General features: G+C 39.9%; 1 protein-coding gene across 1 annotated transcript; it reads left to right on the top strand.

Moving 5' to 3' along the window:
* Positions 1-13,301: 13,301 nt before the first annotated feature.
* On the top strand, positions 13,302-17,467 carry LOC110928669 (probable serine/threonine-protein kinase DDB_G0278521). The gene is made up of 7 exons (XM_022171693.2): positions 13,302-14,388; positions 14,544-14,800; positions 14,895-15,030; positions 15,569-15,735; positions 15,818-15,920; positions 16,010-16,286; positions 17,120-17,467. Exons 1-7 carry the CDS (start codon positions 13,356-13,358, stop codon positions 17,214-17,216), a joined length of 2,070 nt encoding a protein of 689 aa, XP_022027385.1. The 5' UTR covers positions 13,302-13,355; the 3' UTR covers positions 17,217-17,467.
* Positions 17,468-17,953: the final 486 nt, after the last annotated feature.

The raw sequence follows: 17,953 nt of genomic DNA, 5'->3' as shown, positions 1-17,953 counted from the left end.
GCGCGTGAGGTTGCAGACCTGCGCGCGCGCCAGTGTGTCTTTCGCATGCGCAGAAGCTTCCTGCTGCAGTTAATGCTAGTGCAGTTATATTCAGCATTTGAAACTGACGAAGTTAATGTGTTTGACTGAGAATAAAATGACGAATTAAAGTGCATTAAAGACGTTTAATGCAGTTTAATTCACCCATTTAATTCATTTTCAGTTTCTTCAAGACTTGCGACTATAAATAGGAGCATCCTATTGAAGACCATAGACACCGAATTGACCAGCAATTCTACAATCTCCTCTCTGAAATTCTTCTTCTTCTTCAAGTGCTCAAGGTACACCTTCGGGTTGGAGTCAAGAACGGCAGTGCAACTGCTTGCGGCTGTTGTATCCTGGAATCAAACGTGTTCTCCTGGGAGACACGAAATTTGTTTTAAGGGACCCGTGTCTAACACGATCCTCAGCCAAAGAACAGTTTTTCTGTTCGGATTTCTGTTCTTGTTTGTCTACTTTTTCCAGTTGTAACTTGTGTTGTTTTTTGCTTTCCTTCAGTTGTAATTCAAGTTAATAAAAGTATTTTTATTTATTTTACACGAACGGATTCCTACAATCTTAAAACAAATTTTTTAAAACACCGTTCGTGTAGAATCACAAACATATTCTGCTGTGAATTCGAACCAGTTTTGAATTCATACAGTTGTGTTTTAAAAATCAGATTTTCTTTTCTCTGTTTTGATTCAAAGTTGCGACTTTGTCAAAACAGAACTCTGTTTCCACTCCTTTCTGTCGCTGAGTTCTAAAAACCTACTGTTGTAGTCTTCAAAGTTGGACATAGAAGCTGAGCGGTGGTTTCAAAAACTCTTTACATTGGATAAATAATAAATTAGCACATTTATTATTTTGTTAACTTGGTTTTATGGAATTTTTCAGAATGTCGACTGAAAATGTGGGGGGACGCCATTCTCTCAGCAAACTATCTTTTGAACAAGATACCTTCGAAAAATAGGGACGAAACTCCATATGAGTTATAGAGAAAAAGGAAGCCATCGTACAAATACTTGAAAGTGTGGGGGTGCCTAGCTAAGGTGATTGTTCCACCTCCTAAGGCTCTTAAGATAGGACCCAAAACTGTTAATTGCATTTTCATTGGATATGCACATCAAAGTAGTGCGCATCGTTTTCTTGTACATGAGTCCAAGAATCCCGATGTGCACAAACACACTATCATGGAGGCAAACCCTAACGTCGTCTCATATTTTGAAAATGTGTTTCCTATGTTGGGTCAAACACAAGTGACTTCATCAACAGCGGCTGATGAAGCGGGTCCAAGTTCGTCTACATGGTTAGATGAACCAGGTCCAACTTCATCTAAATGGGTAGATGAGGCAGGTCCGAGTTCGTCCAATCAGTGACATGAAGGAAAGGTTAAGCATGTTGAGGTTAAGGATTTTGAGGAAATCTAAATTAACCATGATGCTTTTAATGATTCAGAGGAATCACCTATGTTAGAGAGAAGTGGGGTCGCTTCGAATGGATTTGTGGGGAGGCGCAAATCCTAGAGCTCTCGCAGAACCAGGAACGTGTTCCATGACCATGAACTGACACAACCATGAGGTCTTGACTCGACTAGGGAGAGTATTGTGTGAATGTATATTGTCGCCTACATAAATGGGGGATTGTTCAAGGACACCGCGTCTACAAGACCCTAGGAGGCTAAGTATGCTTCACAAAAGAAGGTTCAAAGGTTACACCTACCTATCTTGCAATGCTCAACTGTTGAACGTGTATCGTTGAAACTTGATAGATCGATTTCTATTCATGTGGGGGATTGTTGGAATTTTTGTTAGGAAAATGATTTTTTTCTTATTTTTTGGACTGAAAAAATAAATATAATAAAATGAGCGAGTTTCATATATTTATTTGTGGGTTTGTGTTCTACGTTGGAAGGGCTTCGCAACGAACTAAACCACGTCCAAAACGGAGCTAAGATGAATGAGATATCGATGCTCAAAGTTTGGTGTTTGAAACTTGAACGCTGAAATATGTGGGAAAGTGGCACCTTGTCCCACATCGGATGAGAGATGGAACTTAAAGGGGTATTTAAGTAGGATCTCTCCATCCTTATTGTTTCATGGAAGCACTCACTAGTGTACTCGCGAAGGGTGCGGAGCACCCTAACTCGCACTCGCACACGCGCGCGCGCGTGTCGTGGGCGATGAGGCGCAATGTGGCGCTTTGATGGCGCACTTTGCACTTCGCTCGCATCGCCGCTTGAGAGCCGCCTTTGTATTTTTCACCGCGCGCGTTTGTTGAAGCACAAGGGTTGCAAGGACCAAGTGGTTGGTGATGTGGGATGCATGCGCATGACCCTGGTGGGTCCGCGCGCAGTGGCGCATGACGTGGCAGTCATGCGCGCACGCGCGCGAGTACACAAGGCATGAAGGCGCGCGGTTGCGCGCATGGTGCATGGGCCTAATGTGATGTGCGCGGCGCACCAAAGTGAGCCAAAACGACGCGACTGTGTGGCGCGCTCGTAGAGGCTCACAGGTGACGTGGCACACGCGCGCAGGCGCGCATGGACCTGAGTGAGTATGGCGCACGCGCGCATGAAAGTGAGCCAAGTGGACGCACCGCGCGTGAGGTTGCAGACCTGCGCGTGCGCCAGTGTGTCTTGCGCGTGCGCGCACGGGGAAGCTTCCTGCTGCAGTTAATGCTAGTGCAGTTACATTCAGCATTTGAAACTGACGAAGTTAATGCGTTTGACTGAGAATAAAATGACGAATTAAAGTGCATTAAAGACGTTTAATGCAGTTTAATTCACCCATTAATTCATTTTCAGTTTCTTCAAGACTTGCAACTATAAATAGGAGCATCCTATTGAAGACCATAGACACCGAAATTCTACAATCTCCTCTCTGAAATTCTTCATCTTCTTCAAGAGCTCAAGGTACACCTTCGGGTTGGAGTCAAGACCGGCAGTGCAACTGCTTGCGGCTGTTGTATCCTAGAAACAAACGTGTTCTCCTGGGAGACACGAAATGTGTTTTAAGGGACCCGTGTCTAACACGATCCTCAGCCAAAGAACTGTTTTTCTGTTCGGATTTCTGTTCTTGTTTGTCTACTTTTTCCAGTTGTAACTTGTGTTGTTTTTTGCTTTCCTTCAGTTGTAATTCAATTTAATAAAAGTATTTCTTTTTATTTTACACGAACGGATTCCTACACTGTTAGAACAATTTTTTTAAAACACCATTCGTGTAGAATCACAAACATATTCTGCTGTGAATTCAAACCAGTTTTGAATTCATACAGTTGTGTTTTAAAAATCAGATTTTCTTTTCTCTGTTTTGATTCAAAGTAGCGACTTTGTCAAAACAGAACTCTGTTTCTACTCCTTTCTGTCGCTGAGTTCTAAAAACCTACTGTTGTAGTCTTCAAAGTTGGACTTAGAAGCTGCGCGGTGGTTTCAAAAACTCTTTACATTGGATAAATAATAAATTAGCACATTTATTATTTTATTAAATTGGTTTTGTGGAATTTTTCAGAATGTCGACTGAAAATACCAACGTCAACGTTGTTGTCGGTACCCCTGCCAACACTGTGGGAGCGTCCACAATGGTGAATCATGCTGAACGACCCGAGAAGTTCTCGGGTCTCCACTTCAAGAGGTGGCAACAGAAGATGTTCTTCTACTTGACCACCATGAACCTTGCGAGGTTCTTGACGGAGACCGTTCCCCAACCTGCGGAAGGGGAGACCGAGGCTTAGGCTCTGAGCGCGGTAGAGGAATGGAAGCACTCGGACTTTATATGTCGAGGCTATGTTCTCAATGGTCTCGCGGATGCCTTGTATAATGTGTACTATAATATCAAGACTTCCAAAGAATTATGGGAGTCTTTGGAGAAAAAGTACAAAACGGAGGATGCGGGAACAAAGAAATTTGTTGTCGCCCGTTTCTTGGACTTCAAAATGGTTGATAACAAGACTGTTATGAACCAAGTCCAAGAGTTACAAATTATACTTCATGACATCCATGCTGAGGGTATGGTACTCAGCGAGACATTTCAAGTGGCAGCCATGATCGAGAAATTACCTCCTTCTTGGGTGGACTTTAAGAACTATCTTAAACACAAGCGAAAGGAAATGTCGATTGAGGATCTTGTCGTCCGTCTTCGTATAGAAGAGGACAACAGGGTGGCCCTAAAAGGCACCATTTTGCAAGCTTCGGCTAAGGCAAACATGGTGGAAGTTGGGGAGTCCTCTAAGGGTAATAAGGCAAAACGGGGTAAGAAGGACAACAAAGGCAAAGAAAAGGTTAACAACCTTGGGCCGAAAAAGGGGGCTGTGAAAAAGAAGCCTGCGCCTTTCCAAGGTACTTGTTACAATTGTAACGAGACGGGGCACCGTGCTAACCAATGCAACAAACCTAAGCGTGAGCGTGCGCACATGGTTGATGAGGACGGTATGCCTCTAATCGCAATGATAACCGAGGAAGCGGCTATGATTGAAGAAGTCAACGCAATGGATGAAAACCCAAAAGGATGGTTCGTTGACACGGGTGCAACCCGCCATGTTTGTGGAGACAAGGCTCTTTTCTCTACATTCAAGGAAGCGTCGGGTGAATAAAAGCTTTATATGGGAAATAAAGCTACCGCAAGCATCAAGGGGGAAGGCACGGTTGTCTTGAAGATGACTTCTGGCAAGGAGCTTACTTTGACCAACGTGCTTTATGTCCCAGAGATTAGGAAGAATCTCGTGTCGGGATGGATGCTCAACAAGTTTGGATTTCGTCTAGTGTTTGAATCGGACAATTTTGTCTTGTCTAGACGTGGAATGTTTGTTGGAAAGGGCTATGCCCTTAATGGAATGTTTAAAATGAATGTAATGGTTGTGAACCAAAACAAGAAAATGAATGAAAGTTCTTCTTCTACTTACATGATTGAGTCTTCTAATGTTTGGCATGGTAGACTAGGACATGTAAATTTTAATTCATTACGACGTTTAATTAAATTAAACTTAATACCAACATTCCATATCGAGTCCAATCACAAATGCGAGACATGTGTTGAATCCAAACTTACGAGATCATCGTTTAAATCGGTTGAACGAATAACCGAACCTCTTGATTTAATTCATACCGATGTGTGTGATTTAAAAGCGGTTCCCACGAGTGGAGGAAATAAGTACTTCATCACGTTTATTGATGATTGTACAAAATATTGCTACGTGTATTTACTAAAGAATAAAGACGAAGCAATAGAGAAGTTTATCTTGTACAAAAACGAAGTTGAGAATCAACTTAAAACGAAGATAAAAGCTTTGAGAAGCGATCGAGGAGGTGAATATGTTGCACCTTTTGCGGATTTATGCGCAAAAAGTGGCATTGTACATGAGTGTACACCTCCTTATTCTCCACAATCAAATGGCGTTGCGGAACGTAAGAACCGCACATTGAAAGAAATGATGAACGCCATGTTGATAAGCTCGGGAGTAAACTGAGAATTGTGGGGGGACGCCATTCTCTCATCAAACTATCTTTTGAACAAGATACCTTTGAAAAATAGGGACGAAACTCCATATGAGTTATGGAGAAAAAGAAAGCCATCGTACAAATACTTGAAAGTGTGGGGGTGCCTAGCTAAGGTGATTGTACCACCTCCTAAGGCTCTTAAGATAGGACCCAAAACTGTTGATTGCATTTTCATTGGATATGCACATCAAAGTAGTGCGCATCGTTTTCTTGTACATGAGTCCAAGAATCCTGATGTGCACAAACACACTATCATGGAGGCAAATCCTAACGTTGTCTCATATTTTGAAAATGTGTTTCCTATGTTGGGTCAAACACAAGTGACTTCATCAACAGCGGCTGATGAAGCGGGTCCAAGTTCGTCTACATGGTTAGATGAACCAGGTCCAACTTCACAAAAGAAGGTTCAAAGGTTACACCTACCTATCTTGCAATGCTCAACTGTTAAATGTGTATCGTTGAAACTTGATAGATCGATTTCTATTCATGTGGGGGATTGTTGGAATTTTTGTTAGGAAAATGACTTTTTTCCTATATTTTGGACTAAAAATAAATATAATTAAATGAGCGGGTTTTATATATTTATTTGTGGGTTTGTGTTCTACGTTGGAAGGGCTTCGCAACGAACTAAACCACGTCCAAAACGAAGCTAAGATGAATGAGATATCGATGCTCAAAGTTTGGTGTTTGAAACTTGAATGCTGAAATATGTGGGAAAGTGGCACCTTGTCCCACATCGAATGAGAGATGGAACTTAATGGGGTATTTAAGTAGGATCTCTCCATCCTTATTGTTTCATGGAAGTACTCACTAGTGTACTCGCGAAGGGTGCGGAGCACCCTAACCCGCACTCACACTCGCGCGCGCGTTGCTTGGGCGATGAGGCGCAATGTGGCGCTTTGATGGCGCACTTTGCACGCTCGCATCGCCGCGAGCCGCTTGAGAGCCGCCTTTGTATTTTTTGACCGCGCGCGCTTGGTGAAGCACAAGGGTTGCAAGGACCAAGTGGTTGGTGATGTGGGATGCATGCGCATGACCCTGGTGGGTCCGTGCGTGAGGTTGCAGACCTGCGCACGCGCCAGTGTGTCTTGCGCGTGCACGCGCGCGGAAGCTTCCTGCTGCAGTTAATGCTAGTGCAGTTACATTCAGCATTTGAAACTGACGAAGTTAATGTGTTTGACTGAGAATAAAATGACGAATTAAAGTGCATTAAAGACGTTTAATGCAGTTTAATTCACCCATTTAATTCATTTTCAGTTTCTTCAAGACTTGCAACTATAAATAGGAGCATCCTATTGAAGATGAATGAGATATCGATGCTCAAAGCTTGGTATTTGGACGAACTAAACCACGTCCAAAACAGAGCTAAGATGAATGAGATATCGATGCTCAAAGTTTGGTATTTGAAACTTGAATGCTGAAATATGTGGGAAAGTGGCACCTTGTCCCACATCGGATGAGAGATGGAACTTAAAGGGGTATTTAAGTAGGATCTCTCCATCCTTATTGTTTCATGGAAGCACTCACTAGTGTACTCGCGAAGGGTGCGGAGCACCCTAACTCGCACACGCGCGCGCGTGGCGTGGGCGATGAGGCGCAATGTGGCGCTTTGATGGCGCACTTTGCACTTCTCTCGCATCGCCGCGAGCCGCTTGAGAGCCGCCTTTGTATTTTTGACAGCGCGCGCGTGGTGAAGCTCAAGGGTTGCAAGGACCAAGTGGTTGGTGATGTGGGATGCATGCGCATGACCCTGGTGGGTCCGCGCGCAGTGGCGCATGACGTGGCAGTCATGCGCGCACGCGCGCGAGTACACATGGCATGAAGGCGCGCGGTTACGCGCATGGTGCATGGGCCTGATGTGACGTGCGCGGCGCACCAAAGTGAGCCAAAACGGCGCGAATGTGTGGCGTGCTCGTAGAGGCTCACAGGTGACGTGGCACACGCGCGCAGGCGCGCATGGACCTGAGTGAGTATGGCGCACGCGCGCATGGCAGTGAGCCAAGTGGACGCACCGCGCGTGAGGTTGCAGACCTGCGCGCGCGCCAGTGTGTCTTGCGCGCGCGCAGAAGCTTCCTGCTGCAGTTAATGCTAGTGCAGTTACATTCAGCATTTGAAACTGACGAAGTTAATGCGTTTGACTAAGAATAAAATGACGAATTAAAGTGCATTAAAGACGTTTAATGCAGTTTAATTCACCCATTTAATTCATTTTCAGTTTCTTCAAGACTTGCAACTATAAATAGGAGCATCCTATTGAAGACCATAGACACCGAATTGACCAGCAATTCTACAACCTCCTCTCTGAAATTCTTCATCTTCTTCAAGAGCTCAAGGTACACCTTCGGGTTGGAGTCAAGACCGGCAGTGCAACTGCTTGCGGCTGTTGTATCCTGGAAACAAACGTGTTCTCCTGGGATACACGAAATTTGTTTTAAGGGACCCGTGTCTAACACGATCCTCAGCCAAAGAACAGTTTTTCTGTTCGGATTTCTGTTCTTGTTTGTCTACTTTTTCCAGTTGTAACTTGTGTTGTTTTTTGCTTTCCTTCAGTTGTAATTCAAGTTAATAAAAGTATTTTTATTTATTTTACACGAACGGATTCCTACACAAATACTCATCATCATACGATAACCATGCTCACATCTATCAGTGTTTTATGTACATACAACCCAAATTACGATCCATCAAGCAAAACGGAAACAATCTACTTTAGTGTCGTGTAACAATATAATCTACAATCCTAACAAGTATCACAGGAAACACAATAGTCAGTCATCGTTTACTAACCGTGGTGAAGGATGAAACCAGCAGAGAATTCAAAATGCACAAGGAGTTGCCACAGGTACAAAAAGGGACGAGAGAGAGGTGTTAGAGTGTTAGGGTTTGAATCTAATGTGTTGCGTAGCCTAGGAACTGATCGCATGCAATATATCCGAGTTCGGTTGGGTTTTTTTTTTCTTTTGATTCGTGAAGGTTTGTTTTGGGCTTCAGAGATCTGGGCCGCTCACAACACAAAGACACACAAAGTGCAGCCCATTTCACTCACCAGCTCGTTTAATGCATTTAACTTCATTACAACCTATATATATAACCCGTCAACTCAATTGACTCGTTCAAATAACTGGGTTACGCGGGTTGTCTACGGATTACACGATCTTTAAGTGTGTGAGCTATAGTTTATGTCTTTGGCACAAGTCCATATACATACCTCTTATACTATCTAAAAGAGAAAACTAGGGTGCGGCCCAATCATACATTTGACACCTACAGTGGCCCACTCCACACAATCAGTCATTTACGTTTAGGTTTAATAAATTTATTATCACAACGTTTAATAATTAGCATAGCGAGAACGGGGCCAAAGGAAATAATCAGGATCACAAGACTGAAAGGTACAAACCTTGAGAGATCGGGTTGTCACATCATCCCCAACTTACTTGAAAGAAATTTCGTCCCGAAATTTGACAAGTAAGCACATAAAAGTGAAGTGATAAATCAAGATTGCAGCAAATTTCCCTCAGGTGCCACAGTAAGGGCGCGCGCTAACACTTCTGCAAGAAAACGGCCTGGCTAATAACGATATTGAATGATCGATATAAAAAAGAAGCGCTCAAGCATTGGAAGAAAGTCGGCCTTACTCAACAACCACCTTTCTTAGCTTAGTACGGTTGTTTGTTTCCACTAATTGAAGATTCTATCTACAAGCACCTCTGTTTGAATGTGTAAAATTAGAGCAAGCAAATGGCTAGCAGGCCTATGTAGCTAATAATCTTCTACATAGACAAAATTAAACAAATGATCTTCAAATATTAAACAAATATTTGAAACAAATATTAAACATTCTTCCAACAAATTATCTTCACCGTTCTCGAACCCATGGAGTTCGATCCACAAAATTAAGCTGACGCCATAATCTTTAATGTTGCACTAAAACCAAAACCAATTCGTTGTTGCATCAAATCCAAACGAAGAACAAACTTGTGGCGGCCGAACTTATTTAGCCCAAAAACAATGATAAATTTTGACACCTTAACTTCAATAAACTCACCGTGAAAGTGGCGTTCACTACAAGTTCACCGAATTGAGTTGGGCTTCTGATACCATGTTAAACGATAAACATACACAAAAGGAAAAGGGAAAGTGCTAGTGTTTTATTATAATAGAGAAGCATTACATACACAAATAACGAAAAGAGAATATAATAAAACAAACTAGGGAAAATGGACTAATAGATATAAGACCAATGAGGCAATGAGTCCAGAATTTATTATGCTAACACTCAATTGGTCATATGTCCCCATTATGAGGTTGATGACTTATACTATAATTTTAAAAACTGGTTTAAATTGGCCGGTAGTATCAGTTGAACCGTTTGATTGAACCGGTTAAACTTCTAAATAGGAAGTACATGATGAATAAAGTTTATATGTATGTAATTAAAATTGATTGTAACTAGATTTACCACCCGCCGCAATGCGGCGGGGCGTAAAGTCGTGCCGAATAGCATCATTGCCACACCACCGCCAGCGACAATCAATACTGAAGTTACGGTGTGTTAATGGGAAGAAATTAAACTGCAACATAAAACATAGAAAATAATAATTAAGTCGATTTAGGACTCCACGCGTCGTAACGAACCTGTCAAACGGGGAAAAGATAGACAACGTAAAAACGTTATACCACACGTGCACTTTGAGCCGAGTTAACTCGCAAAATCTAGTACGAAGCGTTAAAACGAAATGTTAAAACGTTGAACCACACACACGTTACGCCGTGTTAACTCGCAAAATTTAAAACAAAATATTTGCGAAATATGAAAAGTGTGGGGATCAAAGTTGAAAGTACAAAATTTGTGAGGTAAAATTGCAAGAGATGAAAACTTTTGGTGTTAAAAGTAGAAAAACAAATAGTTTTGGGTCAAAAGTGAAACATTGAAATTTTTTTGAAAACCTCCCAAAGCATGATGTACATACCTATATGCATACAAATGTTAAAAATTTGCGAAATATGAAAAGTGTGGGGATCAAAGTTGAAAGTACAAAAGTTGTGAGGTAAAATTGCAAGAGATGAAAACTTTTGATATTAAAAGTAGAAAAACAAATAGTTTTGGGTCAAAAGTGAAACATTGAAATTTTTTTTTTGAAAACCTCCAATGCAGAAACTTCTATTAAATTGTTGACTTTCTTGACTTTAAAGATTTCCTTTTTCTTTCTTCAATAATAAATGAGAATTAAGAGTTTAATTCATAATCTAATGTGTGTTTCTTGAGCCAATGATTTCTAGATCAAGTGGTGGAGGGCTTGCATTTCTTTTGAGAGATGCAGGTTCGACTTCCACTTGGTGCAGAGTGAGGCACTGGTGGGCAATGATAGGAGACTCAGGGAAATCTGGGTTGGATCCTTGAGCCAAACGGGTTTTACCGGTAATTTCACCGTCGTGCCTACGGGCGGGTAGGTTACCGGGTTTTCCCCGGAATTGGTGGTGGACTCGGGTTACTCTCGGAGTACTCCGTTTGTCCAGTGGGTGCCCCGAGAGTGCTCGAGATTAAGTTTGTTGGCCGTTCAAAAAAAAAATGTGTGTTTACATGTACTAAATAGAATAATAATTTTGGTTATATTCAATCAAATCCTTTGCACTTAGGTCTTGGGGTATACTTTAACTTTTCTAACACCATCTAGCTGTCACATCACTTACTTTTCTCCATTTCACTTTAGCTCACATCAACGAAATGGTTTAATCCCCTTAACTTTATTCTTTTAATGGTTTGAGTGTAAAAACTTTTAATGGTTTGGGTGTAAAAAAGGAAAACAAATTAAGACAATGTCTTAACATCATGTTAACATATAATCCCTTTAACACCCTCTTAATACAAGTAGCGAGTGGTTTGCAATGCCGTTTAACATACCATGTCATCATTAACATCCTAGATGTTAAGGTACACCCCAAGGCCTTATAAACGTTAATATGTTCTATGCTACAGCCTAAAATAGTACATGTGGCGGTATTTATAATGCGCTGGTTCCAGCTTGTATAAATTTACGCCTTGACTTACTTCATATGTCTTTGTATAAATCCAAAACGCACAAGAAATGCAAATATACTTCAAAAATTTTAAGTAAAAAAATGTTTAAATATTATAGAGATTTTTATATATTTCTCCATTTAAGAGGGCTTATTACATATTTCTCAAAAAAAAAAAAAATACATATTTCCCCTTTTATTTAGAAATTACTCAATTACCCTTTTCTTAAAATCTTTTCCCATCTTCATAATAAATACAAAGGCATTTTTTACTGATTAAAGACCAATCATCTACAAATTCAAGAGTAACCAATTCATCCAATAAATACAATGAAAATTGGATTTAAATAATCACAGTTTTTTCAATTTGGCCGATAATAATCTCAACTCAGTTATTGGCCAATAATAATCCGAACTGTTCCACTTTTGGTCAATAATAGTCTGCGTTAAATATAGCTTAACGGAGTTAAGCTTTTTTCTGAATTACAAACTGATGTTTTATGGATTTTGATTAGAACGAGGATACGATTTGGTTGATGTAAAATTTACCTCGAAATACTGCCCCAAACGACGAAAACGGTGCTTCAATTCGGATGTTTAGACTTCCATTCAACAAAAATCAAGCCGTTTGAGCATCATTTCGAGGTAAGTTTTACATAAATCGACTCGTATCCTCGTTCTGATCAAAATCCATAAAACATCAGTTTGTAATTCGGAAAAAAGCTTAACTCCGTTAACCTATTTTTAACGACGGATTATTATCGGCCAAAAGTGGACCAGTTCGGATTATTATCGGCCAATAACTGAGTTGGAATTATTATCGGCCAAATTGAGAAAGCTGGGATTATTTAAATATAATTTGGCTAAATACAAAGGCAGTTTTTATCAATTAAAGCACTTTATATTTACACTTCATAAGAAACATGGTCATGTTTGACCTTTTTCCTCTTAATATTTACCTTCTGATATGATTCCAGACGCCAGAATTAATTGAAAAGTATATGTAAATCTGACCTCAATGAACCTATGGGATGATTTAAGTGCTTAAGTTATACTTGCTAATTTGTAACTACTGCTCTGTCCGAAAAATAGAAAACAAAAAAAAATCAAGCAGATCTATATCTTTTCATTTGGCTACGCAAAAGAGAAGGTATGAATGTAATATTCACTTGTAAAATAATAGCCAATTTTAGGTGACTTAATGTGTATGTGCTCATTAGTGTTTTTTATTATGAGTATTATGGTATTGTTTGAGAAGAGTAGCAAGTAGAAGAATTGTAGAAATACTACATGAACGAGGAAAATAAGTAATTGATCAAGGATATTAGAAAGGGGAATATGTAAATATTAATTAAGGGTAAAATAGTCATCAACTAGAATTTTTTTAATGAAAAGAGGAAATATGTAATATGTATGGATTAGGGAGGGAAAATATGTAATTGAATTTTATCATTAAGTAAATATGTAATAAGCAAGCTTAGAAGGGGACGTAAAAAACCCAATAAAGCATAGATGAAAAAGAGTTTTGAAAACAAGTTCTTTATAAAGTATTGGTTATACTTAGTTTGGATAATCATAAGAACCAAACTAGATTAGCTTAGGTGGGCTTGGACTTAACTGACATTGACATTGACATTGGATGAGGTGTCTCGATGTCTCAATAGTTCTATTGACATTGATTTGCCTTCTCAATGATTAGTTTTATCATTTATTGTGTTTTGACTTCTTAACATGAGAAAGCTTTGCACCTACCATGGTTGAAACTAGTTTGGTCTTTATTTCTCAAAACCTTGTGTAGAGGTCTCAGTAACTAACCAAGATCATGTACCCTGCGACAGGCGAGTGTAACAAGCAGTCGGCACCTTCGTGTCGCCTTTTTTCTCTAGCAGAATTACAATCTGCAACAAAGGACTTTGACGATGAACTTGTCATTGGACAGGGAGGATTCGGAAAGGTATACAAAGGTCAAATTTCTAGTGAAGAAGGTAGTCATGTTGTAGCCATCAAACGGCTAGATTCTACGTCTAGCCAGGGTGAACTTGAGTTTAGAGCTGAAATCGAGACACTTTCTAAGCTACGTCACTGTCACTTGGTGTCCTTGATTGGTTATTATGATGATAATGAGGAAATGATCCTAGTTTATGAATATATGCCTAATGGAACCCTCTACCATCATCTACACAAAGCCGAGACTCCATTAAATTGGGTTCAAAGACTGAAGATCGCAATAGGTGCTGCACGTGGATTAGATTACCTGCACACAGGTGTTGGCACTCGACATGGAATCATACATCGAGATGTTAAAAGCTCGAACATTCTTTTGGATGAGAACTGGGAAGCTCTTATTTCAGATTTTGGGCTTTCCAAAATAGGCCCAACTAATCAATCTTCATCATACATTGATGCTAGTGTAAAGGGTACATTCGGTTATTTGGATCCAGAGTATTTCTATACCAGACGATTAACTAGAAAAACAGATGTGTTTGCGTTTGGGGTTGTATTGTTTGAATTGCTATCCGGGAGGCTTCCAGTCGACATAAGAAATGGTGAGGAAGAATGTAGTTTGGTAAGGTGGGCTCAAAAATGTGTGAAAGAACGAAAACTAGATCAAATGGTTGATCCCAATATCAGAGGGACAATTTTTCCGAAATGTTTAAGAAGGTTTGCGCAAATTGCATATCATTGTTTGCTTAGTGTTCCAAAAGAACGCCCTACCATGACAATGGTTGTGGCGTCACTCCAAGCTATACTGGAACTACAGCAGAAAAATGACAATTTTGCGAAGTCACTTGGCACAATGGGGTTCACTCGGAAGATTCATAAGTATCTTGCTTCCATGACCAGGCAAAACTCTGGTATGCACAAACTTTTCGTTTATCGCTTTCTCATAAGTCAAACTATGATTTGTAGTCTTGAAAACCAAGTCTATGGAGACATGTATTTTCTTTGTCTGAAAGAATGCACTTGCCGTCTTTAATTATTTTTACTCTAATTTTCTTTCAAAGAGCAGGTTCATCAACAAAGAAGGATGGTCGCAATCATGGTGAAATGTCACATCAGCATGGGGAATTATTGGCTAGAGATCTGAAAATATTCACATATGATGAATTGAAATGTGCTTCGAGGGACTTTCGAAATGCCACATGTTTGGGCAAGGGGGCTTATGGAGCGGTTTACAAAGGTTGGGTCGATAAAATGACATATTCGCCCTGTATGCATGATACTGGATTACCCGTTGCAATTAAGAGACTTAATAGCTACAAACGTGTAAGTCTTTAAAAGAGAATAAACTATCTTCTAGTTACCCTTTCTATTTTTAGCTTATCGGAGATAACTCTCTGATGGAACACATCGAATGCAGTTTGATCCGGATGTGCTGAAAGAGTTTTGTCATCCCAACCTTGTTAAACTCATAGGATACTGCTTGGAAGGTGAACAACTCTTTCTTGTGTATGAATTCATGAGCAATGGAAACTTAGAGGATCTCATGTGGAGCGGTAAGTTGCTTGAATTAATATTCCACAGACAAATCACAAATGAAAAAAAAAAAGAGTGAATTTCAAGAATTGTCCTTTATATTTATACCCATTTTCAGGCGTTGTCCTTTATGTTCAAAATTGACGAGTTTTGTCCTTTATGTTTTCATATCATACACGTTTTGTCCTTTAGGCCTAACCCAGTTAGTTTTTTCATCATGTGCTTTGCACATGAGAGCATTTTTGTCAATTCAAAGGTTGCAATAGCTTTTAGCTGTAAATTTGCCGTTGAACTTACCTTTGAATTGACAAAAATGCCCTCATGTGCAAAGCATATGACCAAATTTAACTGAAAAAATTAACTGGGTTAGGCTTAAAGGACAAAACGTGTATGATATGAAAACATAAAGGACAAAACTCGTCAATTTTGAACATAAAGGACAACGCCTGAAAATGGGTATAAAGATAAAGGACAATCCATGAAATTCACTTAAAAAAAAAAAAAAAAAAAAAAACTGTAACGGTTAACAAAGTACTGTTTGATTTTCATGTATTGTAGGAGCTATAGCACAACTTCCATTGGTTATAAAGGTGAAAATAGTAGTAGGAATTGCACGATCGATTGTTTTCTTGCTCAAGACACAAGATGAAGTCAAAGCAGATCCTTATGACAGAGGAACGGTTTGTGAGTATCGGCTTCACAGGCATAAGATATTGCTCGATGAGGTATATTCCAAACTGTTTTTCTATGTGCATTTATAACTACTATGTTTGTCATTACCTGTATGCATGAAATATGAACTTACAGGATTTTACCCCTAAGCTTTTGGATTATGACGTTACAAAGTTAGTACACGGTCACTATCCTAACAACAACGATCTTCCTTATGATGACTATTTTACTGGTTTCAGTAAGTTACTTCATCTTATTCATATCCATATCTTAGTTTGTCTTGTGTTTATGCATTTGCATACATCTGAATACTGATCATTCTATCAGAACCCCTTCCACTGCGGACCGATCTCTATGGTTTTACAGTTCTACTTGCAGAGGTGCTAACAGGAAAACAAATCTTCTACGAAAACGAAGTCCAAAAGATTGATGAGTTTTTGCTTCAACGTGGAAAGATGTCGTTGAGTCATACTGCAAACTCATGTTTTGAGATGTATGACGATGTGGATTCAGAATCGAAGGTGCTAACGATGTTGGAGGAATATGAAAAGTATATCCCAGCTATTCACGAGTTATTCACAACAACCAACAAGAGTTATTCATCGTAAGCATCCAATTAGCCTCCATTATTATCCGTAAGGTTGCATGGTGTGGGATAAAGCCCCTAGGGGCTTTATCACGCCACAACAGTGCCACTTAAGTGGGGGGCACCATCACGCCCCTGAATCGGTGTTTCGGGAGCTATGGAGGTGATGTGGCAAGGGGCGTGAGCCTACCCCGGAAGGCCTAATGGGTCAGGCTGGGTAATTAAACAATTCATTTCTTGGGTTTGTTTTGGTCAGATTTAGATTCTTATGGGTCGAAATGGGTTTCATAAAAAAAAAATCATGCTAAACTCTTAAGGGTCTTGTGTGGGTCAAATGGGCTCTATGTTCAATCTACTCCTTTCAACCCCCAAACAATCATTTGAGTAGTGTGAGCTTGTGATGCTATTGCAGCCCTACATTTTAAGTTTAAATGAAGTTTGGTGGGATTTTTATATGGGGGACTCCAGTCTTTGTGAACCCAAAGAAAGAATCAAAACTCTTATAATTTTGATTAGGTAATCTTGTTAGTCAACTTGTTGCCAATTATCAGCTTTCATTAGAAAGAAACTAGTCAAACTTGTCAACACTTTAGCTGTCATATTATCATTTTGACCACTAATAACATTCTGCTAAATCAAAATATTTGAATGTTTGCCCGCTTTGTCGGCGCCAAAGCATTATGCAATTACCCATATATGTTTATATGCCAAATGTATTTAGAGGCAAAATGTAGCAAATAGGAATCTATTTTCTCATGTCTATCAGCAATTATGCATTTTGTAACAGCCTGTATAGAAAGTTAGGAACCTACTAAAGTCACTCAAAGTGTATGCAACATCTTAATGAACAGAATGCTGGAGGTACACACTCTAAAGGGACACATTGATTCGGTGGTGAAGCTCAAGAGGCTCAATATCGACACAGACCAGTTGCATTACTCGGTGTAAAGAGAGCATGCTAGCTTTTATGATACTAGTAGAAGGCGTTAACCAAGACGGTTGGTCCAAAAACATCCCGATAGCTTTTTCTCTTCTTTACGGTGCATTTCCGAGCAACATTATAGTAATCATCAAACTATTGGTTTTATTGTTGGGAGTTAAATTAGTTGTGTATCCTTTGAGTTGTTATTTTGTTTCATAAATTTCATTAACCAAAGTAAAATAACTTCTTGACATCCAAAAAGGTATTAAAATCTTTACGAAACCTGTATATGTCTTTGCAGATGTGTTAAGAGAGCATACGACGTTCGAGTTTTTCGGTGAGATAAAAAAACATCAAGTATTTAGATTTATTATCGTTTAAAGGAATAAAACACGAAAAAAACAAAAATATAAAGTGTGGCTGATGACTATGAGAAATGCAATGTTTTAAAATCCGGTTATACCGTACCGGATTTGGCTCATAAACGGTTTAACCGGGTGTATCGGGCGGTTCAACCGGGTGTACCGGGGGATTTAACCAGTTCTATCGGACGGTTCAACTGGTACAACCCAATCAGACCCAACCCTTTCCTCTCGAAACCGGTTTGAACCCAGTCAAACCCGACCGAAACCAGTCAACCCGTTTTCAACCCAACCAGGCCCAACCCTTTCCTCTCGAAAAACGACTCCAACCCGACCAAGTTCTGACTTTTGTTGACTCGACCCGAACCGATTCGGGCTTAGAACCAGAATTGCGCACCTCT

Source organism: Helianthus annuus, chromosome 3 (assembly GCF_002127325.2).
Source record: "Helianthus annuus cultivar XRQ/B chromosome 3, HanXRQr2.0-SUNRISE, whole genome shotgun sequence".
In the NCBI taxonomy this organism is placed as follows: domain Eukaryota; kingdom Viridiplantae; phylum Streptophyta; class Magnoliopsida; order Asterales; family Asteraceae; genus Helianthus; species Helianthus annuus.
Note: the sequence above shows the minus strand (reverse complement) of the source record. Positions and strands in the feature narration are given on the sequence as shown.

What these genes read in the sequence shown, in the direction of transcription:
- LOC110928669 (XM_022171693.2), top strand. Translation starts at nt 13,356, where the DNA reads ATGTACCCTGCGACAGGCGAGTGTAACAAGCAGTCGGCACCTTCGTGT. An exon ending in CATGACCAGGCAAAACTCTG is followed by an intron (nt 14,389 to 14,543) that starts GTATGCACAAAC and finishes TTCAAAGAGCAG; the next exon opens with GTTCATCAACAAAGAAGGAT. An exon ending in AGAGGATCTCATGTGGAGCG is followed by an intron (nt 15,031 to 15,568) that starts GTAAGTTGCTTG and finishes CATGTATTGTAG; the next exon opens with GAGCTATAGCACAACTTCCA.